This window comes from Plectropomus leopardus, chromosome 15, assembly GCF_026936395.1.
Source record: "Plectropomus leopardus strain MGB_pleo_1.0 chromosome 15, ASM2693639v1, whole genome shotgun sequence".
NCBI lineage: Eukaryota > Metazoa > Chordata > Actinopteri > Perciformes > Serranidae > Plectropomus > Plectropomus leopardus.
In genome coordinates this window covers 30,638,864-30,656,701 of record NC_142190.1, presented here as the reverse complement: position 1 = coordinate 30,656,701, position 17,838 = coordinate 30,638,864, and the positions used below count along the sequence as shown (strand labels likewise).

Here is a 17,838-nt window from a genome sequence, read left to right as displayed (position 1 = left end):
CCCAACTCATAGATTAATCCTACTATGAAACAGGAAATAGACTACATGCAAATTGGTGCCTCTTCTTTTGTGCCCTATGTCCCCCATTAAGTAAGACACGTCTTTGGGGAGACGGGGCAATGGAAAACTAATAAGCGAATTCAGAGGGAAATGACAAAACACAAGGGTTCCAGAGAGGGGAAGGCTCTGGCTCTGTTTACCATTGCCCAAAGCTAACGGCTCTTGACTATGTAAATGGTGATGATATGAGACATTGTAGAGGGCTGGGGCTCAGATGGTTGGGGGTATTATAGCCAGAAAACAGTCTTGTGGCCCAACAAATGGGGAATGCGGGCCATCCCGACCAATTATGCCACTGTGCCAGGTGCAGGGACGTCTAAGAGCCTATTGGTAACCATGCGTCTCTGATGTTCTTGTCGTACACATCAACTCATAATAAGCACTGCATAGCCAGACATGGCTCTTTTCATATGGTGGGGAAGGAGGCAGATGAAAACAGCAATGCTCCTCTGCCAAATTAATGTTCCAGACTGGGGCAGAGCAAACATCAAGATATTCTCTTAGTTGTCTGGGATAACAATAAAAGACGTATAGATACCAAGTAATGTAATGTGGCTTATGCAGAAGGAAATAGATTAAAAAATAAATAAAGATGCAGACAATCTTGGCCTATATTCTGCTCATAGGAAAAGCTGCATTCAAGCAACTGCCCATCAATAGGGTCTGTGAGAATAGCTTAGAGAAGCTTTCAGGCATAAATTTAAACACTTGGCTACTTTTCTTATCACCTGAGTGCACACTAAATACAGATCTCTGAAAAATATGAAGAAACAACAGGCCCCAGAACTGACCTCTGTGTTTAAAGCATCTCACCATTAGTTAACCCTTTGAAACCTCTTTCAAAAACATGGGAAGAAGGCAGTGAGCACCGAAAGAAGAAAATACCCCAACATTAGGAAAGAAATTAGTTTAAAAAAAAACCAAGAAAAATATCTGAAAATTAGTAAAAATCAATCAATCAATAAAATTAAATAAATATAAACAAACAGAAAATGGCCTTGAAAAGCGCTTAAAATCCCCCTTTATTTTGTGACATATTTTCAAACATGAAATTCTTATCATTGTAAATATACTTTTTCCCTAGCTTTTTTTTACTCCTATCTTTTTTTTTTAATCTACCAATTTATTGGAATTGAAAATGAAATGGCCATATGCCATAGTGAAAACTACATCCATAATCTGATTTTTCATATCCAAAACAACCTAAATTGTAAAAGAAAAAAAAGGCCAGCATATGTAATAGATATAATCTATCACCAAACAAGGCCACAGGATGGATAACAAATAATTGTAATCTGCCAATATTTAAACTGGGATTAAAAAAAACAAGTATTTTATATTTACTTTCGACTACTTTCGATAGTGTGTCCAATGAAACCTTATCTGGAGCCACAATAGCTTTGTGGCCCAAGAATCATTACCAATGTTAGTGCAGCTCCTGGTGTCTATTTCTGTAACTGCAACCTGCTACTACAGAGAGCCTGTCTGCCTGAGAGTGGCTGTGTTACAGAGCTGTCTGAGAGTTTTTAAAAGATCATTTTCATTATATGGTATTATTCATCATTTAACCATAAACTGATATCATTCGTTAAGAAAAGTCTATGATAGATACAAACCTTATTAGGCGTTTCCTGCTTAGGTGCATGCATATGCACATAGGAGCCACGTTTGGATTTGTTGCGCCCCAGGGTTAATTTGTTGCGTTCCACTATGTCCTCTGTTGGTTTTTCTGGCTTTTTGCTCAATGAAACCTTAGGAAATGTGCCCATTTGCTGGTTCTGAGTGGACCCTCCTTGTCTCAGTTCTTGCTGTTGGTAGGTCTTAAATTCTTGGATGGATATAGCACGTACATCCTCTGTCAGCCCAGGAGATCTGCTAACATTATCCCCAGTGCTGTCACAGCTATATTCATGCTTATCTCTGAGTCCTTTCTGGGAGCTTTTGTCACTTTCAGTTTTAGTGGAGAAGGCTGGTGGCTGTAAGTGGTCAGCCTCTGGTGATGTACGTTGTAAAGCATGGTTGTGGGGAGATGTTTCTGAGTTGGTCTGATCATCTTGTAGGTGTAAGCGGTATGGCTGGTTGGGCTCATTGCCAGCCATGTGAGGAGTCACTATGACAGCTGGACTTGTGTCAACGATGTATCTGTATCCTCCTTTTATTACAAGTCCTTGTTCTTCACCACATGACTGACTGGACTGCTTTTTAGGGACTTGGTAATATTCCTCAATTGAACTGTGTGGACTCTCATTAAGGCAGCCAGCTCCCCTTAGGTTGGTCTTCCAGTTAGGTTCATAGCGTAGGTCAGAATAGCCATCATCACTAAGCAGCTGGCTGCAAGGATAAAGACAGACAATAACAGATCAAGATAAAAAAAATAGTCTGAGACTAATATTTGCATCAGTAGCTCTAATGCTAAGCAGAGTCAATTATTGTTGTCCAGATCTTTATTATTCTGCTTCTTCCATACATTTTTCAGCATCTAACTACTTCTGCACACTTTTTAAACCATTCAGCACTTTGAGCACATTACTGCTTTGACTTTTTTTATATTTTTTAAAATATTCAGCTTTTCTTTTTTTTACCACAACTTTTACTACTACTAGTACTACTAATGCTACTACTGCCTCTGCTACTATTACTACTCCTTGTAGTAATAAAAGTACTGCTACTACTACTTCCTCTTCTTCCACGACTACAACTGCTACAATTGTTATTGCTATTAATACTACTAGTACAACTTCTGTACTGTTTTTGATCGATTTGATTATGTGTGTGTATATGCACAGGTACAAATATCTATCAGAATGGACTGCTTCCTGTATAAATGTAGTAAAATGTTGAGAGGATCATTCTGTCAGGTGAAGTAGCTCATTGTGTCAGGTACACATGTCTATCAGAATGGACAACTACCTGTATAAATGTAGTAAAATGTTGAGTGGGTGATTCTGTCAGGTACAACTATCTATCAGAATGTACTATCTCCTGCATGAATGTAGTTAAAATGGCAAGCCCGTTCTGTTAGCTGCATCTATCTATCAGAATGGAGTACTTCCTGAATTGATATAGTTAAATGTGGTATAAGCCATTATGTCAGGTGGAGTAGGTCCCTCTGTGAGGTAAAAATATTTATCAGTATGTATTCCTGTGTGGACGTAGTTAAATGCGGCACAGGTCATTTTGATAGGTGCAGTAGGTCTTTCTGTCAAGTAACAATATTAATCAGAATGGACTGATTCCTGTGTAAAATGTAGTTACATGTGAATTTATGGAGATATATAGCTGGGTATCATCTGCGGAATTATGGAAATGTATACTGTGATTTCTAATACTATTGCCGAGTGGTAGTAGATACAGACTGAAGAGAATGGGGCCTAAGATAGATCCCTGTGGGACACCACATGTCAGGTCAATTTTATCAGACTAATAGTCTTCCAGGGCCACATAGAATTGCCGGCCAGTTAAATAGGACCTGAACCATTTAAGAACAGTCCAAAATAGAAGATAAGAAATTGAGTTATCCAAGAAATATGTCTTTATAGTCTCTATTATATCATTAGTAATTGATATAATTGTCAATAAGTAGCTTTATTAATTACATTTCCATATCTAAAGGAAGTTTTCCAGACACCTGAATGTCACATAGGCCTTCCCTTAGAGGTCAAAGGAACAAGAGGCATTAGACCGTTATTAGAATGATGATGTCCTCAAACAAAGAGTGCCAGGCCTTATCTGAGACTTCTGAAATTGAAACAGATGAGGGGGATTATGAGTCTGTATTTACAGATAATTTTCGTATTTTCACCTCCAGGCTCACTAATGAGAGCGTATTTGAGAGCTACTAGCAGGGGAATGGTTCACAAACGGCAATTTTCAGCTTATGAAATGGCTTGAAAATTGCAGGCTAAAATGCTCTTTCTGATGGTGATGAAAAGATCTCATTAAAATAAATAGCAGAGAGCCTCTTTGTTGTGCTTACTGGGAGGACGAGGAGAGCCTAATTCTCCTGCCGTTATGTTGTGTGTCGGGGGAGGGCGAGGGGAGGGGGGGCTAGGTGTAGGGCCCTTCACTTTCGATGAGGCCAAAAGGGTAAGGGATGTCTCTCTAATGACTCAGACTCAAACAAGTTGGAGAATGCATTATAGACAACATCCAGCTGAATGTGATGCCTTTAGCACTGGCAAAACACCCCAGCCTAATATTTCCTGCCCAGGATACAGACACCTAAATACAAAAGCAAGTGAAATATTGTGACAAACACTGAATGGGGAATGAAAATAGTGGCCATACGGACTCTACTCAGAAATCTTTTTGTAATATTTGGAGTGAAGTAGGTGTAAAATATAGTTACCGGGGATGAATGGAGTTGCTTAAATAGGACTCTTTCGCTTGAATGAGGAATGCCCATTGGGTTTGTAAACTATGCAGTGGCAATGTGTGAAAAGGCTTATCCGCTTTGAGGAGGCAGCGGCAAGGACTATGACAACATGATGGGAATGGGACTGTGTCCACTGCCTTGGCTCTATGAAATGGAGCCTTTTGTGAGAATATGTCACGGCCATTTTCCTCTGAAACAATGTACTTTGGAAGCGGAACCACACTTGGTGGGCATCAATCTGTGCAGGTTAATGATGGGAAAATTGAGAATGCCCCTTTTCTATTTTGGAGGGAAATGACTATCAGGCTGTGTCTGCCAAAAAAGAGAAAGGGGGGAAACAACAGTACGAGTCGACAAGAGTGCAAAAACAGATGTGGTGTTGTTCTCGCCATAGATGCCTACCTCTGCTCCCTCAATAGAGAGAAAGAGAGATCTCCTCTGCGGCAACAATCATCCTTGTTAATGGACCATGAGTGACCACTTATTGTGATCCACCCAAACAAAACAAAAATCTAATTTCCCTCAAATGAAAGCTGTTATTCTGAAAGCACCTGAATTAGGCCATCTCACTACGATGTAGCATCGCTGCCTGCATCTCAACAAATAACTGACACCACTTCATTGTTAAGTGATGAATGAGGGCTATTTATCTTTTATCATCTGCGGACTGTTTAAAAGTAAAAGGTTTGATTGCTGCTGCCATTCTCCTTGTTGTGTTTCATCTAAGCAAAACTATTATCTGCTTAATTTCAATTAATTTGACAATGACAGTCCAGTTCAATGGAGAAATTGAACAAGGTCGGGCACCAATCTCATAATGGTGAACAGCATACATAATACCACGTTTTATAGAATTATTGTGATTCACAACGCTTGCAACGCCGATAACATGATCAAAACATAACACATAGGCTTTTTTTAATATTTTTTTCCACCAAGAAATAAAGACTGCAAGCTCCACCATCATCAATTACTGCCATCGTCTGGCCAAACTGCATAAATCTGGATGAGAAGTGGTCATATGAATAAAAGAAACCTGAGCAAATTGGTTTAATTTCTTCCAGAAATTGGCTTCATTTCATTCAGAAATTTATGAAGAAGGCAATGAGCAACTTAAGAGGAGATGAACCAAAAAATTTACAGAAAAGAAACAAAAGATAGATCAAAAAAACAAAGTAAAACAAAAAAAATAATAAAAGAAAATGACCTGAAAAATATGCATATAAATTAATAAATTAAATTATAAAAAAGCCTATTTGCTAAAAACTACAGTTACCAGCTGTGCTACGAAATTATTCAGACTTTTTTTTAAATACACATTATAACCCATTTTTAAATATTTGCATTTTCAGTATGAACCACATGGCTTGGAATTGAGGGGCACAGACAGTGTAGAGAAATCAAAAAATATTGAAAGGTGCAGTACACAATTCTAGAAAAAGAAAAAGTTGGTTGTTGCGTTGCATTACCATTCAACCATGTGTTTTTGACAACCTGGGATGAGACTCATCAATAAACTATGTTAAACTTTTCTCTAGAATAACATACTGAACCTGTAAGAGACAGACCATCACACTGTTGTTTTTTTTTTTGGAGGCCCTATGGAGGCCAGAAAAGAAACGATCTCTCCACACCAAGAACAATAACAATAACTGTAAAAAAAAAAAAAAAAAAAAAAAGGCCTTTTAAAAATAGTTCTTACTCAAGTGGATGGCAGAGTCCACACTACAACTATAACAAAAATGAAATCGTCTGAATCACAGGGTGAATGATAGAAATGCTAACAGTTAATCAGAATCTGTCTTATTTAGACATCACATCTAACATAGATCCTAACATCCAATTTAGACCACAAAACAGAAAGACTATTTTACTGTTTGGTTTTCTTTTAGTTTTTGTTCCTGTAAATTTAATCATCAATAACTGATTTGTCTCCCTGGCTATAGCAGATTTTGGCCAGTAGATGGTGCTGTTGACTCCTATTAGGAGAAGAAGCTGAAAAGGAAAGAGTCCCTAGAGTTGATTAAAAAACATCACCATAATATGATGATTTATAGGCTAAATAATTAATTTTGAATTAAGATCTAAATCCTCTGAATTTACAGTGTTAAATTTGGGCATAATCAGAACATTTTCCTATAAAATTAAGTTTCAGGAGTGCTTAAAATGCTTCTTAGGATTTAGGAACACCCTTTAACATGGTTTAATCACTCAGTCAGTACTATTAACAACTATATTACCTTTTATTGGGCTGCAGATTACACAAAAAAGTAATTTTACCTGAGATAAAGACAAACGCTGTTTGGCACTGTTGGGGTCTCTAAAATTGCTTTTGTCTTTTCATCATCGCCACAATGTCAGCAAGCTGATGTTGACTTATACCAAAGTATAAATAAAACTTGTCTTCAAAAGATGACAGCTCTCATAATAAAGTATTTGATTCTCCCAATTCCTGTCATCTTTGAAGAATCTGGTGAACCCATATCCTTCTAGTTTTCTGTTTGTTTCTCCTCAACCTCCTTGCAAGTAACAGCAGTAGTAGATCATCAACATGCATTTTTTTGCAGTGCATAGCTCTGCACCACTGTTTACATAACATTATCTAGTGGGCACTCACATCATTATCATTATGGTTATGGTTATATTGCTCGGGGTGGACGGCCATTTAGCCTAGATCCCTGTTTAACTGAAGTTCTGACTTTCCTACAGTGATACAAAAGTGTTTAAAGGGTGTCTTTATTACAGCTTTATATCATTATTATGTGTTGTTTCATGTGCAACAGAGCACACTTATAACCAAAACTAACTAATACTGGGTGTATTTATGCCCTGATGTTTCTTTAAACACAATAATTTAACCGCAAAATGCTGGGGAAAAAAAAAAGAATTGTGAAACCTACCTTGATCCTTCTCTGTCAGCTATTTGTGTGTCCAAATATTCAGTGTGTACCAGGGTGGGGTTCCTTTCGGCATGGGGGTCTGCTGCTACATCAAGGCTATCATAAACCTGCAGATCTTCAGTTTTATCATCACGTGCATTTTTATTTTCACCATCTCCCTGCTGGAAGCTGTCAGTGTTCTCCTGTTGTGTCAGTATGTGCTTGTTTTGGTTGTGGTAGCCAATGCGTTTTTGCAGCTGCTGTTGGTAAGCTCTCTCCTGGGCCAAGCTCTCTGTGTCCAACTCCACAGAGTCCCACAGGTTGGCCAGAACTGCTTGTCCCAGAGAAGGATGCTTCTCTTGACCAGTGTTCAACACTTGACACATCTCTTCATGTTTGGGTTCTTTATCCATGTTAGTATTGTAGGTGGACAGTTTGCTTCATGCAGATCTGATCATCTGTGTGGTAGTTGACTTTTCATTGGAGGTTGCAGCAGGATAACACTGTCCAAACCAGCACTGCAACCAAAAAACACATAAAATAACTGTGCAGGATGACCATCAGGCTGTAAAAAAGATCAAGTTTGCCAAGCATTCATCTATTTAGTTCACCGATCTGTTGCATCAAAAACTGGATATTCCAGCACACAAATCTGCTGTAAATACTGTCATATCATTAATAATTGACCCCTTATGACAACATAACAAAAAAGTCAGAAACAAAGCAAGCTCATGATGTGCACTTGAATAAGTCACTGAATGCCTAGACTGCATGTCATTACAGCCTGTTCTCACTCCAAACGCGTCAAATAGCACAGCTCTGTCAGTGTTTTCGGCATAACAATTGTGACGCCAAAAGCCATCTTCCGCGTTCAACTGAAATGCTGCTGGACGGCATCAGATGAGAACATGCTCAGACAGAACCACTGGCGTTGTTATAACCACTGGTGGATGGGCAGCCCAGGATGCGTCCATAAACAAGGCACATGAGCGGTGTCACTTGAAAATGTGGCCGGACAGAAACGGTTGTATGCATGAAACACTGAAGGACAGTGTCAGGAACTAATGCTGCCGGTAACCACGTGATATAAAAAGCACAAAGGCGCTTATAGGATGGGCGGGAAGGGAGATGGATGGGTCCCACAAACAACCAACTTTTGTACGGGAGATCGGGGTTTGCTTCTTGTGTGGATTTGTCTGTGCCTGTGATTTTGTTGCCTAATCTTAACCATTGTGACAGTCCACGCTGTTATATAAACATAACCATGACCATGCTTTCATCCTACCATGCGCAGTTGTTGACATCATGGTAACTACATCCAAAACAGCCGATGCAGAAGGATACCTAAAATGTAATAAGTAGACGCAGAAGGTCCCTGACAGAGTGGCACGGTGAGGTCAGTGTTGTCTTGAGTGTAGGAATACAGGCCATATTTTGATTCATCTTTTATTCACAGTGTAGAGTTCAGGGAACTTTTTTTACCAGCCAAAAATAAGCAATTCAGCTTCATATCTGCAGCCAAGCCTGAGATATGATGTAGTGGTTGTATCGTAACTTTCTTTAGGTTTCACAGTATTATAAAAGCAGCTTCTCAATGTCAATATGTTTCAGAAATTATACTAATGCTGGAAACTAACAAAGAAAACTGTCTATTTTTTTTCTATTCTGACATCCTATATGCCTATATACACATAACTCATTTGGTCCCTAATAATTATTGATATACACTTTTTTCCCCTCCTAAATTGAGCAAAAACCAAGTAGTAAGTACCAAGTATTCTGGGGTTGAATTAACATCATATTATGCATGCTCTTGTTGTGATGACCCACCAGCAGATGGAGACATAAGATACAGTGATTTTCTATATTCATTCATTTAGCAAAATAACAAAAATGCTTCAATACAGTGTTCATGTTTTGTACATGCACACTTAGTCAATAAAAAAATACATGTATTTGTTCGTGTTATTGGCAGATATCAGCATGTTGGCCATATTTTACTGTAAAGCAAATATCTGCCTATGCCAATATTATTGTACATCCCTAGTACAGGTGTTACTCATAACTGGTGGCATCCCTAGGCCTGGTTGTTCAAGGTTTCAGCCCCAAATGTTTTAGAAATACTTAGAATAGGCCTAATGATAATTAAAAAAAAAAAAAAAAAAAACTCACAAAAAAAGATTTAATAATTTGTCATTCTGTTTGAGTATTTTCCACCTGATTATGTCATTTTTACCATGTTTGGCATATAGAAAAAATACGTGCTATTTTCACTAGGTGCACTGTCACAATCAATGTTACTGTAAATCATTGACATATCCCAGGCTATGATGATGATAATAATAATAATAATAACAATAATAATAATATACATAAATAAACAAATAAATGCATTTTCAAAAAAAAATCTTACCTTGCATGTAGTATATTGACAATATTGACTATAATTAATTTTTTTGTGCTGGTCTTTTTTTATCTGAAAATATAGTGGCATAATGACAAAAACCTGGCATTTACAGGGTGAAATTCTAAAAAAAAAATGAATATTTGATAATTACAATAAGGACTGAAAAATAATATTAATGTGTAATATTTTTAAAGCTTGATTCTGAAAGCAAGAGCAATACAAGTGTGTGTAATATTAAAGGCTAAGGGTTAAGTTTGTGTAGATTACAAAGAAACAAACTTCATAATTCTCATAAATCTGACCGCCGTCTTTTTTATTAACAGCATTAACTTGTTCTTTTACTTACAATAGGCCTACTTAACTTAACTGCCATTATCTTAAATGTACTTGTTACTTAATTACAGAAAATATCAGATAATGTAAGACTTTTACTTAAGTAATATTCTAATAGGTGAATTTAACTTTTACCAACGTCATTTTCTTGTAAGATATCTGTACTTTTACGCAAGTAATGCTTTCAAGTACTTCATCCAGCACTGATTGTTTTACAGGACACTCCTTAGCCTTCACTGACCTGACAGCGAAGTGAAATAGAGAGAAAAATAGTTGTAATTTTCTTCAATTTAAGCTCTCAATGTTTAAAAAACAGTTAAACATTTGTAACGTTTGTTAAGTGAAAATTGTGAGCAGTGTTTCCTCGATTACATGTAGACGTTGCTTTACGTTATAACTTGGTGTAAAAGTCATACAGTCAACTAGCTTAGCAGCTATCGTTTATCTTGCCAAACGACGTTAGAGTTGGGATAAAAACAGACAAAACTCCAAATTAACCACGTAAAAATATACACGGCGTTTCTTGTTTTACGTAGACAATTAAAACATCACTTAATGTGTCGTGTTAATTCAACATTCAGAGAATAAAGTATATTAGCTCGTTCAGTCACTCACCTGTTTTCCTGTCAGTGCTCTATTATAGCGCTGCAACCATAGAAACGCAGACGCACACGTGCTGCCTTCAAGTGCTCCTCGTAAAAACTCCGACTTTTAACTACAAAGTCACAAATACACCACGGGTGTATTATGGTAGCAGGCAGTCGTCACAGCCAGAAAAGTATACTTAAAATGAATGGCTGTATTCTACACAAATCCTCGGTAAGACTGGCATATAAGAAAGCATAAACGTGAACGCCATATGGCCATTCTGAAGTATCTTTGCATACTTAGAAATACTAATTCTGCACCGAAAAAATGTTGCATTTGAGTAACAGATGTTTGTGGCATAATGTTAAAGACTCATTTTTCTAACGTAAAGAGTCGACTTCATTACATTATAGATTCAGTGTTCAGTCGAGATAAAGTAAGGCCCTTTGATCACTAGATGTCACTATGACCATTTATTCTTATTCTCAAGTCTGTCATGTTTTTACTGTAAATTGTATATAATTAACTATGCAGTCTGCTTTTACCTGTATTGCTTTACATTTTAAAGGTTTTTCAATTCCTGTGTAATTCCCAAATTTAAGTATGTAACCTCAAAATACTTAAATCCACATTATGTAAATAGGATGGCAAGTTTCTTCTGTCATCTGCCTTCCAAAATACATGATTGCACAATATTTTAATTAAATCTTAGCTAAAGGCCCAGAAAGCCATCAAAAGTAGTTCAGTCATTACTAGGGGAAAAAATACAAATTAACAACTGTGTGGCTTATTATCATTATCACTTTCAATCTAAAGGGTTTTGCAGCAAATAAGAAAAACAGATTTCAGGCACAGGGTTAACAAGATTTATTGTCAGGCAGTGACATCTCAGTATACAAAACACTTAGCCAGACATGTGAACCAACAGATCAACTACAAGTTGTTCCCGCTTGTGTCGCAAACCATGCAATAAGTGTGATCCCTGAACCCAGTTTTTACTTCTTTAAATTACACTCTTAAGCTTGTTGTAACATGTGCTGTAAGAGGGTTTCTTTCTTAGAAAACATCTCAGGAGTAGCGGATGAGGCGATGATTATTTAGTCGACCTCCTCGATGGTTGGCCCGGAGGATCCACCACCTGGAGCAGCACCACCAGCCCCTGGGAAGCCACCAGGCATGCCTTCTGGCATACCACCTGGCATGCCACCAGCGCTCTGGTACAGCTTGGTGATGATGGGGTTGCACACCTTCTCCAGCTCCTTCTGTTGATGCTCGTACTCATCCTTCTCGGCAGTCTGGAAAAACAAGATATTTTATTGTTCTGGCCTTTGTTTTTTTGTTTTGTTTTTTACACAACTTAAATACAGACTTACCTGGTTCTTGTCCAGCCAACTGATGACCTCGTTGCACTTGTCCAAAATCTTCTGCTTGTCGTCCTCACTGATCTTGCCAGCAAGCTTTTCATCCTCTACAGTTGACTTCATGTTGAAAGCATATGACTCCAGGCCGTTCTTCGCAGACACCTTGTCACGCTGGACATCGTCCTCAGCCTTGTACTTCTCGGCTTCCTGGACCATGCGCTCAATGTCCTCCTTGCTGAGGCGACCTGGGAACAAATGACACGGTCAAAAATAATGTTTCAGAGTACATTTGAGAGCAAGTTTGGATTTAATAAAAATAAAAACTCACCCTTGTCGTTGGTGATGGTGATCTTGTTCTCCTTGCCAGTGCTCTTGTCCACAGCAGAGACATTCATGATGCCGTTGGCATCAATATCAAATGTCACTTCGATCTGGGGAACACCACGGGGAGCCGGGGGGATGCCTGTCAGCTCAAACTTGCCCAGCAGGTTGTTGTCCTTCGTCATGGCACGCTCACCCTCATAAACCTGTTGGAAGTGTGCAGGGTTAAGCAAACAATATTGACAACAATATCTGCAGTTCTGAGAACTTTATTTCGCTCAGACATCCAAGGAAGGTCAGGGCCATCTTTGGTCATGCGACCTCTGGTGGAAACTACGAATGGCAGGAATAAACGTCATCACTGCAAAATAGAGAGGACGATATAAAGTAATCATGTGCTGACCTGGATGAGCACACCAGGTTGGTTGTCAGAGTAGGTGGTGAAGGTCTGAGTCTGCTTGGTAGGAATGGTGGTGTTTCGTTTGATCAGGACAGTCATGACACCTCCAGCGGTCTCAATACCCAGAGACAGAGGGGTGACATCCAGAAGCAGCAAGTCCTGGACATTCTCAGACTTGTCACCACACAGGATGGCAGCCTGGACAGCTGTAGGGAAAGGCAACAATTAGACATTACAACAATTTTAATTTTAGAAACTCAATAGTAGCTTCAGTTGTGTTGCTCTCAGCATGTAAGAGTGGCTCAAGACACTCACCAGCTCCGTAGGCCACAGCTTCATCTGGATTGATGCTCTTGTTGAGCTCCTTTCCATTGAAGAAGTCCTGGAGCAGCTTCTGGATCTTGGGGATACGAGTTGAGCCACCCACCAACACGATGTCATGAATTTGCCCTTTGTCCATCTTGGCATCACGGAGAGACTTCTCCACAGGGTCCAAGGTGCCGCGGAAGAGGTCAGCGTTGAGCTCCTCAAAGCGAGCTCTGGTGATTGAGGTGTAGAAGTCGACTCCCTCGTACAGAGAGTCGATTTCAATGCTGGCCTGGGTGCTGGAAGACAGGGTGCGCTTTGCCCTCTCACAAGCGGTGCGCAGACGACGGACGGCTCTCTTGTTGTCGCTGATGTCCTTCTTGTACTTGCGCTTGAACTCGGCGATGAAATGGTTGACCATGCGGTTGTCAAAGTCTTCCCCACCAAGATGCGTGTCTCCAGCTGTGGACTTTACCTCAAAGATGCCATCCTCGATGGTCAAGATGGACACATCAAAGGTGCCGCCACCAAGATCAAAGATGAGGACGTTCCTCTCAGACCCAACCTGAAATTAAGTAACTTTTAACTTTTTTGAAAGCTACTCAATTATGATGGACTCTCCTTTTAGTCATACACAGTGGACATCATTCATGTATAATTAGAATTGTTGCAAGTTTTCTACCTTCTTGTCCAACCCATATGCAATGGCAGCAGCGGTTGGTTCATTGATGATACGCAGAACATTGAGGCCAGAGATCGTGCCAGCATCCTTTGTGGCCTGGCGCTGGGAGTCATTGAAGTAGGCGGGTACTGTGATTACAGCATTGTTGACAGTCTTAAAAAGGACAAAAGGACAAAAAGACAAACATTAGCAAAATTTATAACAAAGCTTGCAGTTTTTGTAATGAGCTTTGCTAAATCACATACTTTTCCGAGGTAGGCTTCGGCGATCTCCTTCATCTTTGTCAGCACCATAGACGAGATCTCCTCTGGGTAGAAGGACTTTGACTCGCCTTTGTACTCAACTTGAACTTTGGGGCGAGTGTTGTCATTGATGACATTAAATGGCCAGTGCTTCATGTCTGACTGCACAACTCCATCGTCAAACCTGCGCCCAATCAGTCGTTTGGCATCTGCAAAGAGAAAGTTTTTCCAAAATTCAAAACAAATCTGCTTTCATGCAGGCTTCTGTTTCTGTTAAGGAAGATCACTCAGACATCCAAGGAAGGATTATTGCCATCTTTGGTCTTTCAACCTCTGGTGGAAACTACGAATGGCAGGAAAATCGTCATCATAGTGAGGAAAGGCAATCCTAGCATAATTTAAATCATAACTTTCTATCATTCCTGTCTCATGTTCATAGGAGTTAAAACTGAGAGGCGCAAGTCTCTTTAAATCAGGTAGACATTTGAAGAAACTAACTTGTAACATGTTGCCACTTTTCAACGGGCGAGTGAGACAAGAATGACAGAAGCGCACCATATCACTATTTAATACCAAAAACTTATTCTTACCAAAAACTGTGTTGGTGGGATTCATGGCAACCTGGTTCTTGGCTGCATCGCCGATCAGCCTCTCAGAATCTGTGAATGCCACATAGCTGGGTGTGGTCCTGTTGCCCTGGTCGTTGGCGATGATTTCAACTTTGCCATGCTGGAACACACCAACACAGGAGTAGGTGGTCCCGAGATCGATACCGACTGCTGGTCCCTTAGACATGTTTCCTATAAAAACAAAGTTAAATTGTTAATTTGTTGATTCTGTGTGATTTTACAGATTAGAGCTTGTGTCAGCCTAAACCATTTCAGCCAGTGACACTGAAGTACTAATACAAGCTGCAACATCAATACGAAGGAGCTGTAGACTAAGACTGCAACTTACAGTTATTTTGTTAATCTGTCAATAATTATCAATTACATTTTTTTTCTCTATTATACAGTGTCAGGAAATGGTGAAAAATGTTGTGCTTCCTCAAAATTCTTATTTTTTTTCCACAACCTAAAAGATTTTCATGTTATTATCAGGAGGAGGAAAAAACAGAATGTAATATTATACAAATATTATATATTAATATTGAAATCAGAAAAAAAAAAAAAAAATCAAAAGTATTATTCAAATCAATTCATCAATTAGCAAGTCAATTGGTGATCAATGTAAAAATTGACTAATCCAATCATTGTAACACTACTGTATGCTATAATGTTTACACTACGGTTTTGGTTACCACATCAGGGCAAGAAATACAGTATTAGAACACAAGTTCAGTGATGTTATTCAATTTAATTGAAAGGAAATAATAAAATTTGCTTAATCCTTTTTCTGTAGCATTATGTGGAAAAACAAAGTGGTTCATAAAATGGTATAAATACAGTGATCCATGACTCCACATTTAAATTGCATGTGCCTTATTGGTTTAGTGGAGTTAAGGGCTCACATAGCTGTAAAGGATTAAGTACTGCAAGAGCATGGCGCTCGTCCTGGCCATGTGACAATGAGACATCAAGTTTCCACAGCAAGAGATAAGACCGGATATAGAAAAAACAGCAACTCTGCAGTACGCAAATCAATAAACACATTAGCACATAAAACAAGAGCTAGACTGTAAGACAGCCTTCAAACATATCAGCCAATTATGGCGATTCAAAGCTCTTTTAACCTGAAAAAAAAGTCTGTTCTTTCCGGCTAGCTCGACACCATTTGTTCGAGAACATTCTCGAGCGTCTCAGAATCCCTTCCCCCCACCCTCCGCGCTAAGCTAAGTAGCTAACGGTTGGCCAAACCTCGCGAGCCCTATTAATAACGTATCAGTAAGCGACACTGTCAAAAATCACCCATATATCGTTGCACTGAGCCCCAGCCATTAGGAAGCAAATGTGATTTCTGAGTCAGTACATAATCTTACTGCCATCATTGTGTGAGCGATCGGCCACTTAACGGTCCGCCATTGAAGCATGCCTAGATCTGGGCTGTGGGGAGTTTTACTAAAATATAACGTTACATACACAATATCTATGACAAATCCGAGAATAACTTACCGAATTATTGAACTGACGATGACTTTAGATGTAGGAATGGGCAGCGGCGAGGTTGACTTGTCCTTGCCGGTATGAGAAGGGAAAGGGAGGACGAACCGTTATCGGAGATTTATATATCACCGGCAAGGCAGCCAATGAGACGTCGAGTAGTTTGTCTTTCCTCAACGGTCCACCAATGATGGTTAGTATCTGTGATGACGTATGTATCGACTCAGCGTGCTTCCTGTTTTAGTCTCTGGGTTTCATAATCATTTTGAATGACCGCATGGCTCGAGGTGATAGCTTTGTGTGGAAATACAAGATGTGGTTAGGCCAATAACCATGCCATTCGAGATTTTATACTCAAATTAAGTATTCATGTTTGTGAAAAGACAATAGAATGAATTATACTTGTATAATATCAAGGAATTATTGAGGAAGTAAGTACAGTTAGTGGCCAGCCCAGGCCATGATCAGACAGGGCTAACTGGGATCTAGCTAACAATATTTTTTGAAAATTAAAACAAAGGATGCATCAGAATCAACACAATTGTGTGCAAAAAGAAATGATTGTGGGGTATAAAGGGATTAAATAAGACATATAGTGTGCTTTATTGTAACTGTACAAAGTTTAGGTGGTCTAAAGAGAACAAAATTCAGTTCAGCATTTAATTAGGAAGCAGCAATGTGCAGAGTAACGTGCATATGTGTGGGGATAATGTGTATAAGCATCAGTGAGACATGGTGAAGAATATATTAAAATATGCATACAGAGCAGAAGGGTGACAAATCAGATGAAAAAAATCAGAAATGGTGAGATGATAATGCCACCAGCTCTGTGCGAGTCATTGAATAGTTTGAGTGATATAGTATATACATATATATAGATAGATAGATAGATAGATAGATAGATACTTTATATACTGTATACATTTTTTCTTATTTGTTCTTCTTTCATTGAGTTAATTTTTTAACCAACATCAGTCCTAGTCATTAATATCAAATATTCATTAATTTAAATGCCAGATTTTGAGGATGCCACTGCTTTTAGATGAAAAATAAAATACCCACAAATGAATTGTTTACAATATACTACATGCAAGACTTTTTTTCTTTTGTGATTATCACAGCCAATGATATGTCAGTTATTAGCAGCAACATTGATAATTTAATATTATTTTTTGTGCAATGTCAAATACACTCATACAGCTATGCACGCAAAATGCACTTTTCAAAATCAGAAAATAAAAAATAGTAAACAGTCAGTCAGTCATTTTCTGAAACCGCTTGTCCTCGCAAGGGTCGCGGGGAGGCTCGAGCCAATCCCAGCTGTCATCGGGCGGAAGGCGGGGTAAAAATAGTAAACATTGGTATGATTTTCTAATTTCATTAAGTTCATATTTTTAACCAACATCAATCATTATCATGAAAAAAAATCATTAATTTTCCAAAATTTTAACCCTTGAAATGCCAGTTTTTTTTCATGATGCTACTATGTGTTTAGTAGTGTTTGTTTAGAGAAAAACACACACAAAAAATATTTTTAATATACTACTTGCACTTCTTTTCTTTTTCTTGATCAGCACATCCTGGGATATGTCAACAATTTGCAACAACCTTGATTGTGACAGTGCACGTAGTGGAAATAGCGTGTATTTTCTCCATAAGCCAAATATGGTAAAAGTAAAAAATAGTAAAAATTCCAAATTCCAAGGCAGAAGCCCAGAATTACTCCCAGAAATAATAAAATGCATGCTTTGTGCATGTCCCCGTTGTAAATTGTGGGTCTAATCA

At 38.6% G+C, this 17,838-nt stretch overlaps 2 protein-coding genes and 2 non-coding genes across 4 annotated transcripts in view; all 4 read right to left on the bottom strand.

Annotated features, from left to right (window-relative positions):
• Positions 1–7,744, bottom strand: part of jhy (junctional cadherin complex regulator) — a 28,322-nt gene extending 20,578 nt beyond the window's left edge. Inside the window, exons 1-2 of the mRNA XM_042499623.2 lie at positions 7,336–7,744; positions 1,677–2,391 (exon numbers count right to left, since the gene is read on the bottom strand). Of these exons, the coding sequence (XP_042355557.2) occupies positions 1,677–2,391; positions 7,336–7,727 (1,107 nt within the window). The 5' untranslated portion in view covers positions 7,728–7,744. The remainder of the gene's footprint in view (positions 1–1,676; positions 2,392–7,335) is intronic.
• A 3,750-nt stretch (positions 7,745–11,494) lies between these two features.
• hspa8 (heat shock protein 8) lies at positions 11,495–16,223 on the bottom strand. The gene is made up of 9 exons (XM_088088350.1): positions 16,066–16,223; positions 14,545–14,754; positions 13,958–14,163; positions 13,713–13,865; positions 13,040–13,595; positions 12,728–12,930; positions 12,332–12,530; positions 12,016–12,248; positions 11,495–11,937 (listed from the first exon to the last, which is right to left on the bottom strand). The coding sequence occupies exons 2-9, from the start codon at positions 14,747–14,749 to the stop codon at positions 11,740–11,742; spliced, it is 1,953 nt and encodes a 650-aa protein (XP_087944476.1). The 5' UTR covers positions 14,750–14,754; positions 16,066–16,223; the 3' UTR covers positions 11,495–11,739.
• Positions 12,599–12,691, bottom strand: LOC148187350 (small nucleolar RNA SNORD14). The gene has a single exon (XR_015779037.1). It is a non-coding gene; the product is annotated as a small nucleolar RNA SNORD14 (small nucleolar RNA).
• On the bottom strand, positions 14,238–14,330 carry LOC121953105 (small nucleolar RNA SNORD14). The gene has a single exon (XR_006106479.1). It is a non-coding gene; the product is annotated as a small nucleolar RNA SNORD14 (small nucleolar RNA).
• Positions 16,224–17,838: the final 1,615 nt, after the last annotated feature.